Consider the following 20,214-nt stretch of genomic DNA (forward strand, 5'->3'; position numbering starts at 1 on the left):
AGAGAGATAGAAACATCAATGAGAGAGAAACATCATCCATTGATTGCCTCCTGAAAGCCTCCTACTGAGGATTAAGCCTGTAACCTGGGAATGTGCCCTGACCAGGAATGGAACCCAAGAGTCAATGCTCAACCACTGAGACATCCTGGCTGGGCTCCCTCCAGGCTTTATGTATTGTGCCTGCACTGCAGTTCTGTGATGGAGGGATGAGGTCATCAAATTATCAATATCAAAATGTAACTTAGAAAATTTAACATCGAGAACCCAAGATGGCAGGGTAGGTAAACACCTAAACTGCGGCCATGCCCAACAATTTCAAAACTACAACTAAAAGACAAAATGTCTATCACCCAGAGCCATGGGAGGGCTGGCTGAGTGGAAGTTCTACAACTAGACGGAAAAGAAAAGAACATTCAGTGCACAATCGCTGAAAAGCTGAGGTACGGGGGTGGGGTGAGGGGTGGGGAGGGGGGGCACGATACGGGCTGGTGGCGGATCCCGGCTGGCGGCGGGCGTTCTTTTCTTCTCCTACGGGGAGAAGCTGGACTGTCTGCCATTGGGTCGGAAAGTGAGGGTGGCTTGCTTGCAGAGCTGCGCACAGGAATAATTGTTTGCTGCACTGGGGCACGAAACGCGGGGACGCGGTCGGAGGTGCGGGACGGCTGGCTGCCAGCCATTACTGTTTGCCACAACCTATAAACTCACCCAAGCTCCAAGCAGTGGCTTTTGCATATGAATGGCCTTCACTATCACCACTTAACCTAGCAAACTTGCAAACCAGTTCAGACAGCTCCATAATCTACAAATCCCAAGCAGGGAGGAGAGGACTGTAGTTCTCGCTGTAGATTCTGCAGGGTGACCTCAGACAGTAGCTGACCTGCACCCCATTGGAGATCCAGAAGCCAGTGTACCTAGTGGTCAGTGTGAGACACAGATTTCAACTCCTCACATCCATAAGTGACACATTCAAGAGGCAGACTCAGTGAGCACCAAAGCCCCACTGAAACAAGTCCTGCACCATAAGCGTGTCTCCAGCACAGCAGTTCTTCCATTATAAACACAGCGGGTCCCCACAGCCAATTGGCCTGGAGGACAATTCCTCCCAGTGTACCAACAGCAATCAAGGCTTTTAACTACACCAAGACTTTGCACTCAGCCCACAAAGGGGTGTACCAAGACCGTCCACCTCAGGTGATTGGGGAGGCTGAGCTACTGGCCCCTATAAGTCACCTACCACACAAAGCCACTCCATCAACACAGGAAAGCAGCCAAAATGCAGAGACACAGAAACATGTCACAAATGAAAAAAATGGAGGAAAGCAAACTACGGGACGACATAGAGTTCAAAACCACATTTATAAGGTTACTCAAGAATCTTCTAAAAACCGCTGAGAAACTTGATGAGACCTTCAAGGACCTTAATGAGAATGCCAAAAAAATGGAAAAGGACCAGTAAGAAATTAAGCATACACTGTCTGAAATAAAGAATATACAGAAACTCAACTGTAGATCAACGTACCCCAAGAATCAAACCAAACATCTGAAATTGAAGAAACAAAAAACACCCAACCAGAAAAACAAAAAGAAAAAAGGATCCAAAAATATGAAGATAATGTAAGGAGCCTCTGGGACAACTTTAAGCGTACCAACATCCGAATTTTTGGGGTGCCAGAAGGAGAGAGAGAGCAAAATATTGAAAACCTATTAGAAGAAATAATGACAGAAAACTTTCCCCACCTGGTGAAAGAAATAGACTTACAAGTCCAGGAAGCACAGAGAACCCCAAACAAGAGGAATCCAAAGAGGACCACACCAAGACACATCATAATCAAAATGCCAAGGGTGAAAGACAAAGAGAGAATCTTGAAAGCAGCAAGAGAAAAACAGTTAGTTACCTACAAGGGAGCACCCATACGACTGTCAGCTGATTTCTCAACAGAAACTATGCAGGCCAGAAGGGAGTGGCAAGAAATATTCAAAGTGATGAATAGCAAGAACCTACAACCAAGATTACTCTACCCAGCAAAGCTATCATTCAGAATTGAAGGTCAGATAAAGAGCTTCACAGACAAGAAAAAGCTAAAGGAGTTCATCACCACCAAACCAGGATTACATGAAATGCTAAAGGGTATTCTTTAAGAAGAGGAAGAAGAAGAAAAAGGTAAAGATAAAAATTATGAACAACAAAAAGATATCAAATACATACCTACCAACAAGTGAATCTAAAAATCAGGTGAATAAAAAGTCTGAAGAACAGAATGGACTGGTGAATATAATGGAATCAGGGACATAGAAAGGGAGTGGACTGACAATTCTCAGGGGGAAGGGGGTCTGAGGGTTGTGGGAAGAGAGTGGACAAAAGTCTTACACCTATGGATGAAGACAGTGGCGGGGGGTAAGGACATGGGGTGGGGTGGGGAATCAGGTGGAGGGGAGCTATGGGGAAAAAATAAAAGAGGAACACCTGTAATAATCTTAACAATAAAGATTTATTTTTAAAAAAATTTAATATATGTGTTGCTAATGTTCTAGGCATAGAGCAAATTAAATTGTCCTCTATGTCTCTCCCTTTAGAAACTCATGTTAAAAATAAGAAAAAGGAAATATGCTAGACTTTAGTTCAATAATCTTTGGCTTCCAAATAGGTTAGAGTTATTGATATTAATCAATTAATCTGCACATGCCCTGGGATCTGTAGAAGTCATGTCACTTCTTCTCCTGGTCCTCAGACACCACGGTCAAGACTAGCTGATTCACCATTAGTGCTGATTCCCAGGTCTGAATCCCAGAGGAGTGGGAGTTAATTGTTTCTCTTAAGAGTAATTTTTATCTCTGAAACATTAGCCTTTCCACCTCAATCTGCTGAGATATGATTTATTTTTTACTTATATATATGGTATCTGTGTTGCTTGTTTGCTTATTGATACATTTTAATAAAGTATGCCTTGCTCTTTAAAAATATATATTTTATTGATTTCAGAGAGGAAGGGAGAGAAAGATAGAAACATCAATGATGAGAATCATTGAACGGCTGCTTCCTGCATGCCCCTGACTGGGGATCAAGCCTGAAACCCAGGTATGTGCCCTTGACCGGGAATGGAACTGACCTCCTGGTTCATAGATGGAAGCTCAACCTATGAGCAATGCCCGCTGGGCTGGCTTGCTTTTTTTTAACTCCTAAATTATGGGGGAGGATCAAGGAGCAAAGAAATTGACAAATCTGTTTTGTTCATCTGATTTGGTTCATTAACTGAAATCAATAACTTTCAATATAATAACTTAGTAGAAAAATTGTGGATATTTACTAGTATGTAATCGTGGGATAATCTGGGTCTTTCTTGGCATTATCACTAAAATAGAAGCCTAAAGGACAAAAAGACAGATAGATCTAAGTACATTAAATTTAAAACTTGCAGCCCGAGCGGCATAGCACAGTGGTTGAGGATCAACCTATGAACCAGGAGGTCAGGGTTCGATTGCCAGTCAGGGCATATGCCTGGGCTGCGGGCTTGATCCCAGTGTGGGGTGTGCAGAAGGCAGCCGATCAATGGTTATCTCTCATCATTGATGTTTCTATACTTTTCTCCCTCTCCCTCCCTCTCTGAAATCAATATATATATATATATATATATATATATATATATATATCCTATATAATAAAGAGGTATTATGCAAATTGACCATCACTCCAACACACAAGATGGCTGCCCCAATGTGGTCAAAGATGGCTGCCCCCATGTGGATGACAAGATGGCTGACACAGAATGGCCAGCAGAGGAGGGCAGTTGTGGGCAATCAGGCCAATAGGGGAGGGCAGTTGGTAGGGACCAGGCCTGCAGGAGAGGGCAGTTCGGGGTGACCAGGCCGGCAGGGAAGGGCAGTTAGGGGCGACCAGGCTGGCAAAGGAGGGAAGTTAGGGGTGACCAGGCTGGCAGGGGAGGGCAGTTAGGGGCAATCGGGCTGGCAGGGGAGCAGTTAGGCACCGATCAGGCTGGCAGGGGAGTGGTTAGGGGGTGAACAGGCTGGCAGGCAGAAGTGGTTAGAGGCAATCAAGCAGGCAGGCAGGTGAGCGATTAGGAGCCAGCAGTCCTGGCTTGTGAGAGGGATGTCCGACTGCCACCAGGATCGGGCCTAAACGGGCAGTAAGACATCCCTTGAGGGGTCCCAGATTGGAGAGGGTGCAGGCTGGGCTGAGGGACACCCCCCCCCACACCCCCATGCACGAATTTTGTGCACCAGGCATCTAGTATGTATATATATATTTAAAACTTGCGCATGTCAACACATCATAACCTAAAATTAAAAGGCAAAGTGACTTAAAAATATCTTTATCAAACCTAATAAGGGATTTTATTCTTAATATATAAAGAGCTTTCAAAAGCAACAGATGGTGGCTCGGGAAGTCATCAATTGCATCCAGAAACTTCGCAAAAAGTGCAATCTGGTCCCCACTGATGAAATAACAGTTTATTACACAGCAAAGTCTGAAGGAAATTATCTGAGCACCATTATTGAAAGCCACATGGAGTTCATATTTGCCACCATAAAGGCTTCCTTGAAACCATATCCAGTCCCTAACATCAGATAAAATCCTTATTCTAGAAAAAATGCAGTTAAAGGGGTCTGACCTGGAAATTACACTCACCAGGAGATCCTCCACACCTGGCCCTGCTTGTGCATATGTCAATCTCCACATTTGTGCAAATGGCAGTGAGCAAGGTGGAGTACTGCTTCTGGAAAATCCAAAAGACGATGATCAGTTAGACCTCCTAAAGCTGAAGAGTGTTGTTACTAGCATTTTTGGTGTGAAAAATACAGAGCTGGCGCTCTTCCACGGGGAAACAGAAATACAAAACCAAACCGACTTACTGAGTCTTAGTGGAAAGATGCTGTGTGTGACTGCAGGACCAGCTCCCTCTGTGATTGACAGTCCTAGTACTCTTCTCTGTCAGCATATCAACCTACAGCTCCCGAATGCAAACCCACAAGAGTGTTTAATGGGAACAGTGGGCACTCTCCTGCTGGAAAACCCACTTGGGCAGAATGGACTCACCTATGACGGTCTTCTGTGTGAAGCCGCCAAGATGTTTGCCCTTCGCAGCAGGAAGCTAAAGCTGTTTCTGAATGAGACTCAAATGGATGAAATTACAGAAGAAATTCCCCTGAAGACTTTGAGCATTTTGAGCACAAAGACTGTGTATGTTTCTGTATTTCCAACAATGGCTGGCTTCTAACTTTCTGTTATCAGTGTGGTTCAATCAACCTTTCCCTACACACACACACACACACACACACACACACACACACACACACACTTACATATTCATATATTGAAAATATTCCTTTCACATGCTGCATTTGGTCTAAATGTCCTGCTTTTGGTATAAATGTGACATAGTATTGGTTCATCAAGTAGCTTGAAACCTCACAGCAATAGTCACATTTAACCTTAAGCACCTATGTAGTCATGTTGGGAGAAGGTTGCAATGCTACCTCAGCACTGCAGCTTATTTCTGTACTTGAATTCCTTAAGTATAGAGGGAGAAAGTTATTAAAGTGGCATAATGTTTATCCTTCTGTGGTCTTTTAAAATGTATTTAAAACCTTGAAGAAATGGATAATTATCTGGATTTCCTTGGATAATTTGATGGAATATGTTGTTCCATTAAAGCAAGAAAAATAAACAAGCTTTCTCAGATTAAAAAAAAAAGCAACAGATGATTATCTCTAACTAGTGGATTATCAGTGATTCATTTTGTCAGAGCATAGCATTGTACCTAACAGATTTAGTGTTAGAGAACATGTCTTGTTGATTGCTATTATAGAGACACTGATTGGTTTTTTCCCCCACATCCATTTCCCTTTGTCTCCTTCCTGGAATCTCCAGTTTTACTCAGGTGTCCACATTCTTCCAAGAAGCCTTGTGGTTTAGGGAGGCTAGCCCCAGTCCCATTCCCAGCAATAATTCCTGACTGGTCTAAGGTTTAGACTCTAAGCCAACTATTTTCAACTTTTTCCATCTCATGGCACACATAAACTAATTAATAAAGTCACCAGATGGCTAGTGTTGTGTTGGTTGTCGCCACTTTTTCATTTGACAATCTAAGGGAAAAGACGTCAGTGTCCCTGACTGAAAAGTCAGGTATTGCATGTTTTTAAAATTCTTGTAGCACATCACTTGAAAATTGCTGCTCTAAGCTAATCTTATTTATACCAGTCCCCTTTAAAGGTGGGCATGAGATCCAGTATTAGACTGAAATATGAAAGGTCTACAGGAGAGATGGAAGTTTTCTAAGCAAATTCTTTTCTGCTTGTGGATATTATGTCCATACTAGAGGCCCGATGCACGAAGATTCGTGCAAGAATAGGCCTTCCTTTCCCTGGCTGCCAGCACCGCCTTCGCTCCGGCCGAAGCCACCTTTCCGCCTTCGCTCCAGCCTGGAGCCGCCTTTCCACCTTAGCTCTGGCCAGAGTCGCCTTCCACCTCTCACCTTGAGGCATCAATTTGCATATTCCCTCCTTATTGGCTGTGGGCGCTTCCGTCTTTGTCACAGAGTTACGGTCAATTTGCATATTCTGTCTTTATTAGCTAGGATGTGAAACCTAAAGTTGCCATAGTCATCCTGGATCATGAGGAGTATCAGCTTTAGAATGAGGTGGTCACTGAAAATAGCAGATTGGAGAGTTGAAAGGCATCTAGGTCTTTGATGGCACCAGGAAGCTACTGATTGTACTATTCCCATAGACTTCTTTTTTTTTTACTTTCTTATTGTGAGACTAGAGGCCTGGTGCACGAATTTTGTGCACTGGAGGTGTGGGGGGTGGGGTCCCTCAGCCCAGCCTGCACCCTCTCGCAGTCCAGGACCCCTCAGGGGATGTCCACCTGCCAACTTAGCCCCGATCCCGCATCGGGCCTAAGCTGGCAGTCAGACATCCCTCTGGCAGTCCAGGATCCCTCTGGCAGCCCAGGACGCCCCGCTCCTTACCACCCACCTGCTCGCTGCTCCTTACTGCTTGGCTTGCTGCTGCTTAGCACTTCTGCAGAGGCAGAAGAGACTCCTACCACCGCCACTGCGCTCACCAGCCATGAGCCTGGCTTCTGGCTGAACAGCGCTCTCCCTGTGGGAGCACACTGACCATCACGGGGCAGCTCCTGCATTGAGCATCTGCGCCCTGGTGGTCAGTGCACATCATAGCGACCAGTCATTCCACCGGTCATTCTGCCGTTCAGTTGATTTACATATTAGGGTTTTATTATATAGGATAATAAATTTCCTTACTGCTCAAGTTTATTTGAATTGACTCTTGTTACTTGACATTAGGCAACCTAATAATATAGCACATCCTGGAAAAAATGGAGTTCTGTGATCTTCCTGTAGAGAATTTTGTAGCATAACTCACAGGAAGAAGGAGGAAAAATTAGGACCCAAGGTCATCCAAAACAGAATAGGGTCTCCTAGAATTTGAGAATGTGAGGAATTGATAAAAATATGTCTTGGTGAAAACTTCTTTGATCAGAACATGATAAAAAGAATTAAAGTTTTCTTCTCCATGTAATTAAATAATTACTATTTTTAACTTTTAAATATTTTTATTGATTTCAGAGAGGAAGGAAGAGGGAGAGAAAGATAGAAAAATCAATGATGAGAAAGAACCATTGACCGGCTGCCTCCTGCACACCCCCCAATGGGGATCGAGCCTGCAAACTTGGGCATGTGCCCTGACTGATAATGAAACTGTGACCTCCAGATTCATAGGTTCACGCTCAACCACTGAGCAACACCAGTTGGGCTATTTCATACATTTAAAGTATTTCTTTAGGTAAAACTTTATTTTTGTTTGACAAAATGTTCAAGGCAAATACAATTTTTTATTTCCAAAATTTAAAAGTAACTCTAGCCCTGACTGGTTTGGCTCAGTGGATGGAGCGTCAGCCTGTGGACTCAGGGGTCCCAGGTTCGATTCTGGTCAAGGGCATGTACCTTGGTTGGGGGCACATCCCCAGTAGGGGGTGTGCAGGAGGCAGCTGATCGGTGTTTCCCTCTCATCGATGTTTCTAACTCTCTCTCCCTCTCCCTTCCTCTCTGTAAAAAATCAATAAAATGTTTTTTAAAAATAAATAAATAAAAGTAACTCTAATTATTCTCTAAAATTTTACTCTTTTCTAAATCTTCCAATACATTTGTTTTTGAAGCATACTGTTGGAAAACTATTTGCAATTATAGCATTTTACGTTCATGTAGCTAAATCTTTGAAGTAATCAGATTGTGACTCAACATACTTTGCTTTTAAAATTTATATAAAAGTAAGTAATTTTATAGAAATCTATCAAAACAAGATAAAAATTGATTATTTGGTTTAAGGTGTTAGAGGAGTGGTTCAGCTTTAATATCTTCTTGTTTTATTTTATAAGTAGTAGAAAAATCTGTTATGTGAGCTTAGATTAATTTCTTTTCTTTTGATATTCCTTAATTGTAACTGGCTTTTTGATAGCTGTTAGTATTAGTTACTGATAATTCCTTTTTATAATTCAGAAAATATAGCCTGAGACCTTTGCTCAGAAAGGAAGGCTCAGATATTAATGAACTACTTAATTATTTCAAGGTTGGGTTCTCTACTCATGAGTTTTCAGCTACTGATTTTAATGACAGCAACTACTATATGTCTTATCAGATCATTTTAGTTGGCTACACATATTTTAAATTGTGTCCTTTTTCATAACTAGTAATTTTTAAATTTAGCATTTGAGAATTTCAATGTTTCTGGGCGATGTTTCTGGACATGGCTTAAAAATTGAAATTTAAAGCCCTTAATTAGTTATCAGAGAGGCCTTTGAGGTGGTCCTATATGACCCTTCTTGACCTTTGTCCACAAGGACACACCTGACCCTCCTATCAGTTGTACACAGTAATTGTAGCACCACTCTTCTCTCTCCATCTAGGAAGTGGAGCTTTATAGGCATTATCTTCAATCCAGAAATAGGTCATTAGGACATATTGGCATTTTTTATAAGCAACAAATTACTGGAACATTCCTTCTGACATTTCCTCACACTACACTGATTCTGAATGATGCTTCATGACTCCCAAATGGAAAAACTACTCTAGTACTTATTACAATGCACTGGGTAACAATAAACAAAAGACAAAAAAATAAAGTCATCCCCCTTATATTGGAAAATAACCCTTTTGGGGCAGTAACTTAATCTCTCTATGCTTCAATTCTCCTTATATACAAAATGAAAGCTAAAAATTCTCATGAAAGAATTAGTAAATTTAATATTATTGTTTTGAGAGCTTCCATTCAATAGGATAGAACCAGGGGCCTGGCAAAACTCAGAGAAAATAAAATGTGGAGGGCCCTGACCGGTTTGGCTCAGTGGATAGAGCGTCAGCCTGCAGACTGAAAGGTCCCAGGTTCAATTCCGGTCAAGGGCATGTACCTTGGTTGCGGGCACATCCCCAGTAGGAGGTGTGCGGGAGGCAGCTGGTCGATGTTTCTCATCGGTGTTTCTAACTCTCTATCCCTCTCCCTTCCTCTCTGTAAAAAATCAGTAAAATATATATTTTTAAAAAAATGTGGAGGGCCTGTAATCATTGGCTGAGGAGTTAGATTTTTACATATGGAGACTTGTAAAGATTATTGAACAGGGCAGTAGTGTAATCATCAATAGTATCTGTATCTTAGGAGGAAAACTGGCAGCAGTGTGTAGAATGGAGGAAAGAGATATGGAAATTAAAAAAAAGTTAAGAGAATTTTGCAAAGATCCAGAGGAGATATGCTGAGGGTAATTGCTGTGGAAGGACGTTGTGGGGAGAAATGGGACCGGTTTAAGTAACAGCAGATAATCAATTACAGAAACAATAGCATTTGGTTACTAGATTGTGTAATGAAGAGAGGCAGGATCTGAATTGGACTTTGAGGTTTCTAGCTTTAACATCTAAAGATGCCATTAATTGAATGGAAGCACAGGATTGCTTGTGTGTGTATATAGGTAAAGTGGTCCGATGTTAAGGAAGGGTTTTGCCTTGTTATTTGAGGTGCCTGTGGACACCCGTGTGACACTACACAGCTGGACAGCTGGAGTAGGCGTGGGACATTTCTTGGTATAAAGGAAAGGAGTGCTCATTTTTATAACGCTCAACCATTAGCGCCCCGACCTCTCAGGTAGTTATTTATTACCTTGCCAGCAGTAAAAACTTGATTACAGCCTGACTGCTGACTGTGTTAAGGCCCTTGGTTCCCACAACTTCTCCGGCAAAATATTAATTGTGATTAATTATCCTGTGGCCCAAGACAAAGATTAGATGATTTATTGCGGCTTCCGGAGGGCGGAGGATCGCTTGCTTGGTTTTTCGCCACCGCCCTCAGGGAAAGAGAACTGGACAGCTCCCCCACGGGCCTTCAGTCCTGCCCGGGCCGGAGCCCGCCATCCTCTAGCTGTGTGTCCCCCGCCAAGTGAGTCGGCCTTGGGGTGCCCCGACCTCCGGCAGAAAGCCCCGCCTCCCTTCTTCCCGGCTTGCAGACCCCAGCCCCTGCGCCGGGTGGGCGGGGCTGCTCAGAGGCCCCGCCCCGCGGGTAGCCCCGCCCCTCCCCTCCCGCCGCCGTGGGCTCCCTCCGGCCCCGCGGTGCGGAGCGCGCCTGCGCTGACCCTCGCCTCGGAGCAGCCATGATGGTGGGTGTACTCTAAGCGGCGCGGAGCCCCCGGCGCGCGGTGGGGGCCGTGGGCGCGGGGCGGGCTTGGGGGCCCCGCCGGCCTGGCACTAATGTCTCCCTTTGTGTCTCCCTCACTCCGTCCTCTCCCCGGGCGCGCCGGGCCCCTCGGACCTCGCAGGAAGGCCTGGACGACGGCCCCGACTTCCTCTCGGAGGAGGACCGCGGAGTAAGTTCTGCCTCCTCGTCCGCGGGACCCTTCCTCCCCCGCCGGGGCCCTGGGGTGTGGGACGCCGAAGGGTCCTGGATCGCGCGCCACCCCTTCCTCGCCGGCCTCCTTTCAGTTTCCTCGCCACTCCGCGCCCCGCCCTTCTGCAGCCCTTCCTCCCTCGGGGACGCCCGGTTCTGATTTCCTAGGGACCCGCAGCCCCTTGCTGGTCCCCGCCCCGACTCGGACCCTGCAGCGGCCCTCCTCCCCGTCCCGGGTCGGGGCGGAGGTGAGGAATTGGAGGTCGGAGCTGGACTCCCTCCCCTCGCCACTTTGGGGGGCTCTGAAAACCCACGCTCAGACCTTCCTGGCGGCACCCTCATTTCCCCCGTGTGGACCTCTTAAACCCGCTCCCGCCCACCTTCTTTCTCTCTAAAATAGGTAATCGATAGTACGGGCTTCTTCCAAATTATTCTTTGCGAGGGATGCTACCGTCACCGAATCTGAACTCTTTTCCACTGTCCCACCAGATTTTGCAAAGTGCTTGTAGCACTTTTCTTAATGTCCCAAAAAAAGACACCCTTTTCAAAGTTAACCTTGTTTTGAAGTGAATTGCATTCCACTTCAGAAAGGACCTTCAGGGTTCCGATTTCTCCCTACCGTTCTCTCCCCCCACTTGCCTTTGCTGAAGGGTGGTGGTCATCTTCATAGTGCCTTGTACAAGTGAACACTTGAAAAATATTGATATATGATGATTGCAACTCAGCAAGGTTCCGCGGTTCACTCGCATTTAACAGAGCCTGCACTTTAGTTTTCCATTTTGATTTTACTTATTCATCTTAGGTAATGTGAGAGACCACATCTGTTAGTCGATTTTTGGCAGGTGATAAAATATTTTCAGGATATTATTGGTGTTTTTTTAATAGGTAGCATTCGCTGATGACCTTTATAAAGCTTTTGAATGATAAGACATGCAGAAGGTGCTGCATACTTTTATTTGATAGATGATGAATTAATACATTTCTCAGTTTACACAAAAGATTCATTTAAAACTTTTAGTGCAAAAGCCTCATATAGGATTTCTGGTTATTTCTAAAAATTGTAGTTTGATTTATTTTAAAATGTGTGTGTAAATGTGTATATGTATCTTCTGGGATAAGATAGTGGAGTTAGACGACCACTTATATAATGGATTTTTTTAAAAAAATATGTTTGTATTTTAGAGCCAGAGGAAGGGAGAGGAAGGAGAGAGATGGAAACATCTATGCATCAAATATTCATTGGCTGCCTCCTGCACGCCCCCTGCTGGGGATGGAGCCTGCAACCCTGGCATGTGCCCTACGGGACTGTTTTCAAATATAAAGTATATGGCCTTTTACTTCTTTAGATAACAACTTCATCATATTTTTGTGGTCTACCAGGAAAAGCAAACGAATTGCCTCCTTGTAAAATTCTGACTAATGTTCAGTAAAAGTTTCAATTTTTTTAGTATTTATATTGATGTATTTTCCAGTGTATATTTGTGTTCCTGGCTTTAGCCTTTGGTAAGATTTGCTTATAGAAATGGAACCACTTAAGTAATGTGTCCAAAAACTTTTTTCATGTATTATAAAATTAAAGGTAGAGGAGGACAAAGAGCATGCCTGACCAAGAGGCTCGTAGAATCTTGTAGATGAAAATAGAAAAACATTACCATGAATTAGAAAGCACTTATAATGCCATGATAAATATGGATGTATGTCCAGTTCTTCCTTATTTTTGTCCTGTGGAATTGACAATAATAATAATGGTTGGGTACTGTGTTAAAGCACTGTCGAGGCATTGTCTCATTATATTATCTCATTTATCCTTGTGAAGCTTTTAGTATTCCCCTTTTACGGATGAGAAATCTGAACCTTAGAGAAAGTAAGTAGTCTCAGGTCACATGGCCAGGATAGGAGGGGGAGAGGTGGACTTCAAACCCACGTTTCTGACATCAGACACAGTGCATGTATTTCTCAAAGTGGCCTTGAAACACTTGCATCAGAATCGCCTAGGGCCGTGGTCGGCAAACTGCGGCTCGCGAGCCACATGCAGCTCTTTGGCCCCTTGAGTGTGGCTGTTCCACAAAATACCACGGCCTGGGCGAGTCTATTTTGAAGAAGTGGCATTAGAAGAAGTTTAAGTTTAAAAAATTTGGCTCTCAAAAGAAATTTCAGTTGTTTTACTGTTGATATTTGGCTCTGTTGACTAATGAGTTTGCCGACCACTGGCCTAGGGTGTTTGAAAAACAAGTTTCTGGGTCTGTGCCCTCATAAGTAAGTCAGTCTCTTAAGGGGGGAGAAGGACAGAAAACTACTTTTTAAACAAGAACCCAAGAAGATTCCATTTTGCACTGAAGTTTGATTATAGCTGCATAAAGTTATCCTGCTGTTTCCTCATTTCAGGAATAGAACTATGTAGCCTTTTAAAGTTCTTTGTGTTGTACTTGTTCTGATAGAAATAGATTGCCATAACCAGAATTTTTAGACATTGCACCTATGGTTTGGATTACCTTGTTCAGCCTTTTAATAGTCTTGATAGAGAAAAAACATGAAGTGCATATTTGATACAAATTGCAGAGGGGACATCACAGATTCAAAAATAATCATGTAAGCATTTCATACAGAGCTGCAAGTAAGCAAAATTAAAGTTTTTAAATATATTTTTAAGAAGCCTTGAATTTTCATCATGATATTTGAAATAGAAGAGAATCTTACAGTCATAAGAAAATATTGTTTTGTAGAAACTCAAAAAAAGACTTTAAAAATATTTTTATTATTGTGTATATATGAATTTTTTTAGCCACGGCTCTACATATTAGGGGATTTTTGATTTTTCACAAATGAAGGCCTTTTAAATTTAACATTATATAGTAAAGAAATGAGCCCTTTGAACTTGACACATTTGCTCTGATGTGCTTGTTAAATAAAAGCAGTGGATGCCTGTGTGATGACATAATTCTCTTAGCACTTGATTTGAATTTAAATAATATGTTTATTGTTTAAAAATTACTTCAGGTGGAGTATCTGCACCTCTCCTGGACTCCTAGCTTTGTTCCTCCCTCTGTATTTCTTCATAATGTCATCATTTTCCAATCATGCAGGCAAGAAATCTGAACCATATCCTCCATCCCCATATCAGAACAGTCACTGAGGCGAGTTAATTTCACCTCTGAAATGTTGTGTATCCTATCTTCCAAATGTTGTGTGTCCTATCTTTCATTTGCATGGCCCCAGTGAAGGTCTCTGCTATTTCTTGCCTGGATTGTGGCAGTACCTGTCATTGGTCTGTCTGCAGTCTTACTACTTTTCAATCCAGCCTTCACATTACTTCTAGTTACCTAACTAAAATAATTAAGTCACGTAGCACCACTAGCCAAAAAACATGGACCCAATTCTTGTTGCAACAAGATCCAAACTCCTTAGGCTAGCATTAAACACCATTCAAACCCTTTAAGGCTGGCTTCATTTCTCAGTATGTCCCTCCAGATACACACACTCTAAGCATAGTCTCATCTACTTGTCACTGCCCAAGCATCTTTCTCTGTACTTTATTGTTTAATTTTATTGATTGATTTTATTTTTTTACTGGTTTTAGAAAGAGAAAAGGAGAGGGAGAGAAACATTGATTTTTGTTGTTCTACTTATTTATGCATTCATTGGTTGATTCTTGTATGTGCCCTGACCTGGGATCGAACCCACACCCTGGCGCGTCAGGATGGTGCTTGAACCAACTGAGCTATCCCGCCAAGGTTGTCTACACTTTAATGCCTGCTTTATGCATGCTTTTCAGTGTTGTGGAGTGCTTTATTTTTTTCCTTACCCCTTTTTTTTTTCCACTTGAAATTTGATTTATCTTTCAAGACTTGGTCCAGATATCTACATTTTCTTTTATACCTGCACAGCATTTAGCTTGAACACATTCCACGTTTATTGATAGTTATTTTAGGTAAAAATGTGGCATAGATTGTGTTGGCAGAGGATAAGAAGATGAATGTTGGCAGAGAAAAGGAGAAAGTTTTTGCCCTGAGACCATCAGTGTAATGAGGAACTTACGAGAAAGTGCTTAACTTTGTTGAAGGGGGAGTAGTGAAGATCTAATGATAACTACATACGATATAACATTTACTGCTTGCCAGGGACTTTAATATATTGATTCAATTCTCATCCCTGTGAAGTAGCTGCTACTATTATTCCTATTTTGGAAAGTAAAACTGGGGTTCATAATTAGCTTGCCCAAGGTCACATAGCCAGTATGAGCTGGATTCAAACTCAGGCAGCCTAACTCTTAAATCCTGGGGTAACCACTATGCCATCACCTAAAGAAGCTAATCCTTAAATGTCGATCAGGAATTTTGTGGGAAAACTTGCTAACATATGTAGATAATTTGGTCCCACCTGGAGCACTTGTTCTTACTGGAAGCAGGGTAGATATGGATATTACAGGTAGAGTGTAAAGTACATAATGGTAAAGGCTCCAAGCAATGGGAAGTCCTGAAGGATTTTAGTCCTAGGAAAGACCTATGCCCAGGTGAAATTAGCATTGTAAATACTCTGATATTTGGGGGGCGGGGGGAGGGGTATTGACTCCTTTTGGAAACCAGTCAATAGATCATTTCAGTAGTCCAAATGAGGTGGAAATAAGGCAGTGGAAGAGAGAATGGGGGGGGGGGGGGCACATAACAAAGAGATAATTAGGAGATAGAATTGACAAGGTATCGTCACTAAATAAATACATGGGCTGGGCAGAGGAGAAGGAGAAAATGAATATATATAGAAGAACAGAGTTAGGAGATAGATAATAAGTTTGATTTCAGATATGTTAGCTTTCAAGTGCCTATGAGGCATCTAATCTCTTACCTGCTAAACAAGAATGTCAGGTCTGTATGGGTGAGGATTGTGTCTTTTCATTGCTCTATTCCTAGCACCTAGGACAGTGGCTGGCATATTGAAGACACTAGGTGGTTTAATAAGTGAAAACATCCAGGTGGATATGTCTGGTTGGTAACTTGAAATTATGATTGGGAACTTAAAATAAGAGGTCTGAGTTGAAGATAATAATTTAGGAGTTATTAATCAAGAATGGCTGCCCTGCCCAGTTGGCATGGCTCAATGGTTGAGCCAGGAGGTCACAGTTCGATTCCCAGTCAGGGCACGATCCCCAGTATGGAGTGTGCAGGAGGCAGCCAATCAATGATTCTCTCTCATTGTTGATGTTTCTATCTCCCTCTTCCTTTCTGAAATCAATAAAAATATAATTTAAAAAAAAAAAAGAATGGCTGCCCTGGCCAGTTTGGCTCAGTAGATAGAGCATTGGCCTGCAGACTGAAGCATCCTGGGTTCAATTCTGGTCAAGGGCAGGTACCTCAGTTGCAGGCTCCATCCCCCCCTCCCACATACCCCCACCCCGCCGATGGGGGGTGCAGGAGGCAACCAATCAATGTGTCTCTCTCACATCGATGTTTCTCTCTCTCTCTCTGTCTCTTCCCCTCTCTTACATTCTCTCTGAAAATCAAGGGAAAAATATCCTCGGGTAAGGACTAACAACAACAACAAAAAGAATGGCTGAGGTTGCCAAGGTCAAATAGCACCCAGGGGAAACTAAGATTTAAAACCAAGGAGAAGAAGTGGATAATTGGTGGAGCTGAAGGGAGTAAGAGCAGAATGAGAGGAGCCCCCAGAAGTTAAAAGAGTAGCCCTAGCCAGTTTTGCTCAGTGGATAGAGCTTCTGCGGACCAAAGGGTCCTAGGTTCAATTCCAGGCAAGGGCAGGTACCTCAGTTGCAGGCTCCTCCCTTGCCCAGGCCCTGGTCAGGGCATGTGCAGAAGGCAACCAATCAGTATGTTTCTCTCACATTAATATTTCTCTCTGTCTCACTCTCTCTTCCACACTCTTAAATCAATGGAAAAATATCCTCAGGTGAGAAGGGAAAAAGAGAGTAAAAAAATCAATGGAAAATATCCTCAGGTGAGGATTTTAAAAAGAGTTGTGAAGAAGTGGCCAGAATGATCACCAAGGCAAATACTGCAGAGAGGTTAAGAAAACTGAAAAATACTGGATTTGGATATTAGGTACTCAGTATGTGAAGAAGGTTTTGTGAGACCAAAGCTACCTTGACTAGAAGAGCAGTGTATGAGCAGGTCCTGGAGCAGACAGGAAGATTGAATGCTCAGGTGGACAAACATTTTGGCCCTCCACAGGACAGCACTTAGGAGAATATGGAGAAGACGGTGAGGCTAGCTTTTTTGTAGAAAGGTTTATTGGTGCATCTGAGGGAAAAACAGCTGCTCGTGTTTATTTCTTTGGGATGTGGAAGGCAAGATCACTTGTTGAGAGTGGAGGTGGAAATTTCATAAAAGTTTGGAGTAGTTGCTGAAGGAAATCAGAAGGGAAGCTGAGCAGACCTGTTCGGGATTGTCCAAAAGTTTGAAGGGCCTAATGCAATTTGGAGACCATTCATTTGTAGTTGGATCAATATAAACAATTATGAGTTTTGTCTGGCCACACTTAGCAGCTCAAAAAGAAAAGAAAGTTGCCCTGGCCGGTGTGGTTCAGTTTGTTGAGCATTGTCCCATGCACCAAAAGGTCTCCAGTTCTATTCCCAGTCAGGGCACATGCCCAGGTTTCAGGTTTGTTCCCCGGTCAGAGTACGTACCATCGGGGTGCATACCAAAGGCAACCAGGTGTGTAACAGAGGCAACCAGTCGGTGTTTCTCTTTGTCTCTCCCCCTCCCTCTCTTCCCCTCTCCCTCCCTCCCTCTTTCTAAAAAAAAAGACAAAAAAATAAGAAAGAAAGAAAGAAAGAAAGAAAGAAAGAGAGAAAGAGAGAAAGAGAGAAAGAGAGAGAAAGAAAAGAAAGTTGATGGTCAGCAGATCCTGAGTGTGGGAATTTCCAAGCCAGATATGGCACAAGAGCAATTCGAGTTGACAGGACCAGTAAGAAAGGTATTGGAAAGATATTTGTGACATAGGGAGTGGATTGGAAAAGGAAGGAAGCAGCAAGGGGGCTAACAGACTGGAAATATATGGAAAAGTCACAGGACTGGAGGGATTGATAAAATCAGATTGTACACAGTAAAAATGGTGGGAGAGTGCTTTATTACATAACTAGAGGCCCAGTGCACGAAATTTGTGCATGGGGGGAGGGGAAGGAGGGCATCCCTCAGCAGGGTCTGCACCCTCTCCAATCCGGGACCCCTCAGGGGATGTCTGACTGCTGGTTTAGGCCCGATCCCACTGGCTCCTAACTGCTCACCTGCCTGCTGGCCTGATCCCCCTAACTGCTCTCCCCTGCCAGCCTGATCCCCCTAACTGCTCTCCCCTACCGGCCTGATCTCCCTAACTGCTCTACCCTGCTGGCCGGATTGCCCCTAACCATCTCTGCCTTGGCCCCGCCACCATGGCTTTGTCTGGAAGGTCGTCCAGAAGATGTCCGGCCTAATTAGCTTATTACCCTTTTATTAGTATAGATTATTAGTATAGATACTAGTGTTCCAGTTGCAGGAAAAATCCTGCAATAGGGTTTCCTGCTGCACTCTACCCCGCCCTGCCTACTCTCCTCTCTTCTCCCCCTCCCCGCCTTCTCCGCCAGCCAGCCTGCTTTTCCCTTCTCCCCCGGCCCCGCCTCCGCTCCTCCCTTCTCCCCCGGCCCCGCCTCCGCTCCTCCCTTCTCCCCCAGCCCCGCCTCCGCTCCTCCCTTCTCCTCCCCCTGGCTTGCTTGCTTCTCCGTAGCTTTGCTCCCTTCAGCAGCTCTTGGCTTCTTTCTACGCTGTCTCGATATGCAAATTAGCTGTCATTTTGGTTGGGGTAATTTGCATACTCATCCTGATTGGTCGGTGGGCGTGGCTTGGCTGGTGGGCGTGGCTTTGGTGTAGCGAAGGTGCAGTCAGTTTGCATATTTGTCTATTATTAGGTAGGATTGTCTTCCTCACTACTACAAATTTCTTGAAGACAAGGTTTTTTTGTTCACCTCATATCCTCCACCTAAGGCCTAGGACAGTGGTTTGCATGTAAGTGCTAAAAAAATAAAAAAGTTTATTGAATAAATGCATATTAGTATATTGTCTAAAGAGTAAAAGTTTATATGCGCACTACTAGTAATATAACTTTGACCTGGAAGGAACACATAGCAAGACACCATTAGTACTACTCTAGTAATGTTTTATTGTTTCTGGTATGGTCTCGTTGCAAATACCAATTATGACTTTTCTCTAGCCACCTTCAGCACCTCAAAATGTAAAAAAAGTTGATGGTTGAATTGATCCTATATGTATTAATTTGCAAGTCAGTTATGGCAAAAGAGCAGTGGGAGTTGAGACCAGCAAGAACGACATTGGAGCCCTAACCGGTTTGACTCAGTGGATAGAGCGTCGGCCTTCAGACTGAAGGGTCCCAGGTTCGATTCCGGTCAAGGGCATGTACCTTGGTTGCGGGCACATACCCAGTAGGGAGTGTGCAGGAGGCAGCTGATCGATGTTTCTCTCTCATTGATGTTTCTAACTCTCTATCCCTCTCCCTTCCTCTGTAAAAAATCAATAAAAAATATTTATTAAAAAAAAAAAAAAAAGAACAACATTGGAGTGACCTATCATGGGACCCTAGTAATGTTTTGTTGTATCTGGTATGGTATATGAGAGGAAATCTGGTTACAAGTGCCAGTTTCCAGAAAAATCTATGTATATAAAAGGCTATGCTAAGTGTCCATCCGGGTAATGACGTCACGTAGCAATGCCCAGCTTCTTCTCCCTAGTAACTAGCCTCCTTGCAGTTTCTTCAGCCCAGGAACCCGACTTGCTTTATAGCCAGGTGGAAACATTTTACACTTTAACCAAATGTCTGTCATGCATTTTGATGTGCCTTATTTCATTTGATCCTCACAGAAATCCTGGAGTAGGTAAATAGGATACTCGGTGGAATCCTACTTTCTTTTCATTAGCCAGAAAATTGAGATTTAGAAAGTTTACAAACTTGACCCGACTGAAAAGAAGTAAGAAATGGTGGACCTTGAAAATGACTTCAGGTTTTCTCACTGTGCAGAATATGGTCAGACACTGCTACAGTTAAATATTTTACCCTTTGTTCTCCCTGCATGATCTACAATAATAATCTGCTTCATGTTGATATTTACTGCTGTGTTGCTGACAATTACCTGAAAGAGAAGTTGGGGTGCTTCACTGGGTTGGAAAAAATTTAGCTAAATCAGAAAGCAGGTCTAATTAAGCAAGTTTGTCCTATATCTATAAAAGGCTAAGTCGACTCGCACATGCATGATACACATAAAGCTCTCACTGGCGCCAATCACACACATGTGCTTCAACCTGTCATTGTCGATCA

General features: G+C 43.3%; 1 protein-coding gene across 1 annotated transcript in view; it reads left to right on the plus strand.

The window, feature by feature from the left end:
• Positions 1-10,608: 10,608 nt before the first annotated feature.
• SNX6 (sorting nexin 6) overlaps positions 10,609-20,214 on the plus strand; it is a 67,264-nt gene continuing 57,658 nt past the window's right edge. The window contains exons 1-2 of the mRNA XM_079767985.1: positions 10,609-10,675; positions 10,835-10,882. Of these exons, the coding sequence (XP_079624111.1) occupies positions 10,670-10,675; positions 10,835-10,882 (54 nt within the window). The 5' untranslated portion in view covers positions 10,609-10,669. The remainder of the gene's footprint in view (positions 10,676-10,834; positions 10,883-20,214) is intronic.

The sequence above is a fragment of the Cnephaeus nilssonii genome (assembly GCF_951640355.1).
Source record: "Cnephaeus nilssonii genome assembly, chromosome: 4".
NCBI classification, from domain to species: Eukaryota; Metazoa; Chordata; class Mammalia; order Chiroptera; family Vespertilionidae; genus Cnephaeus; species Cnephaeus nilssonii.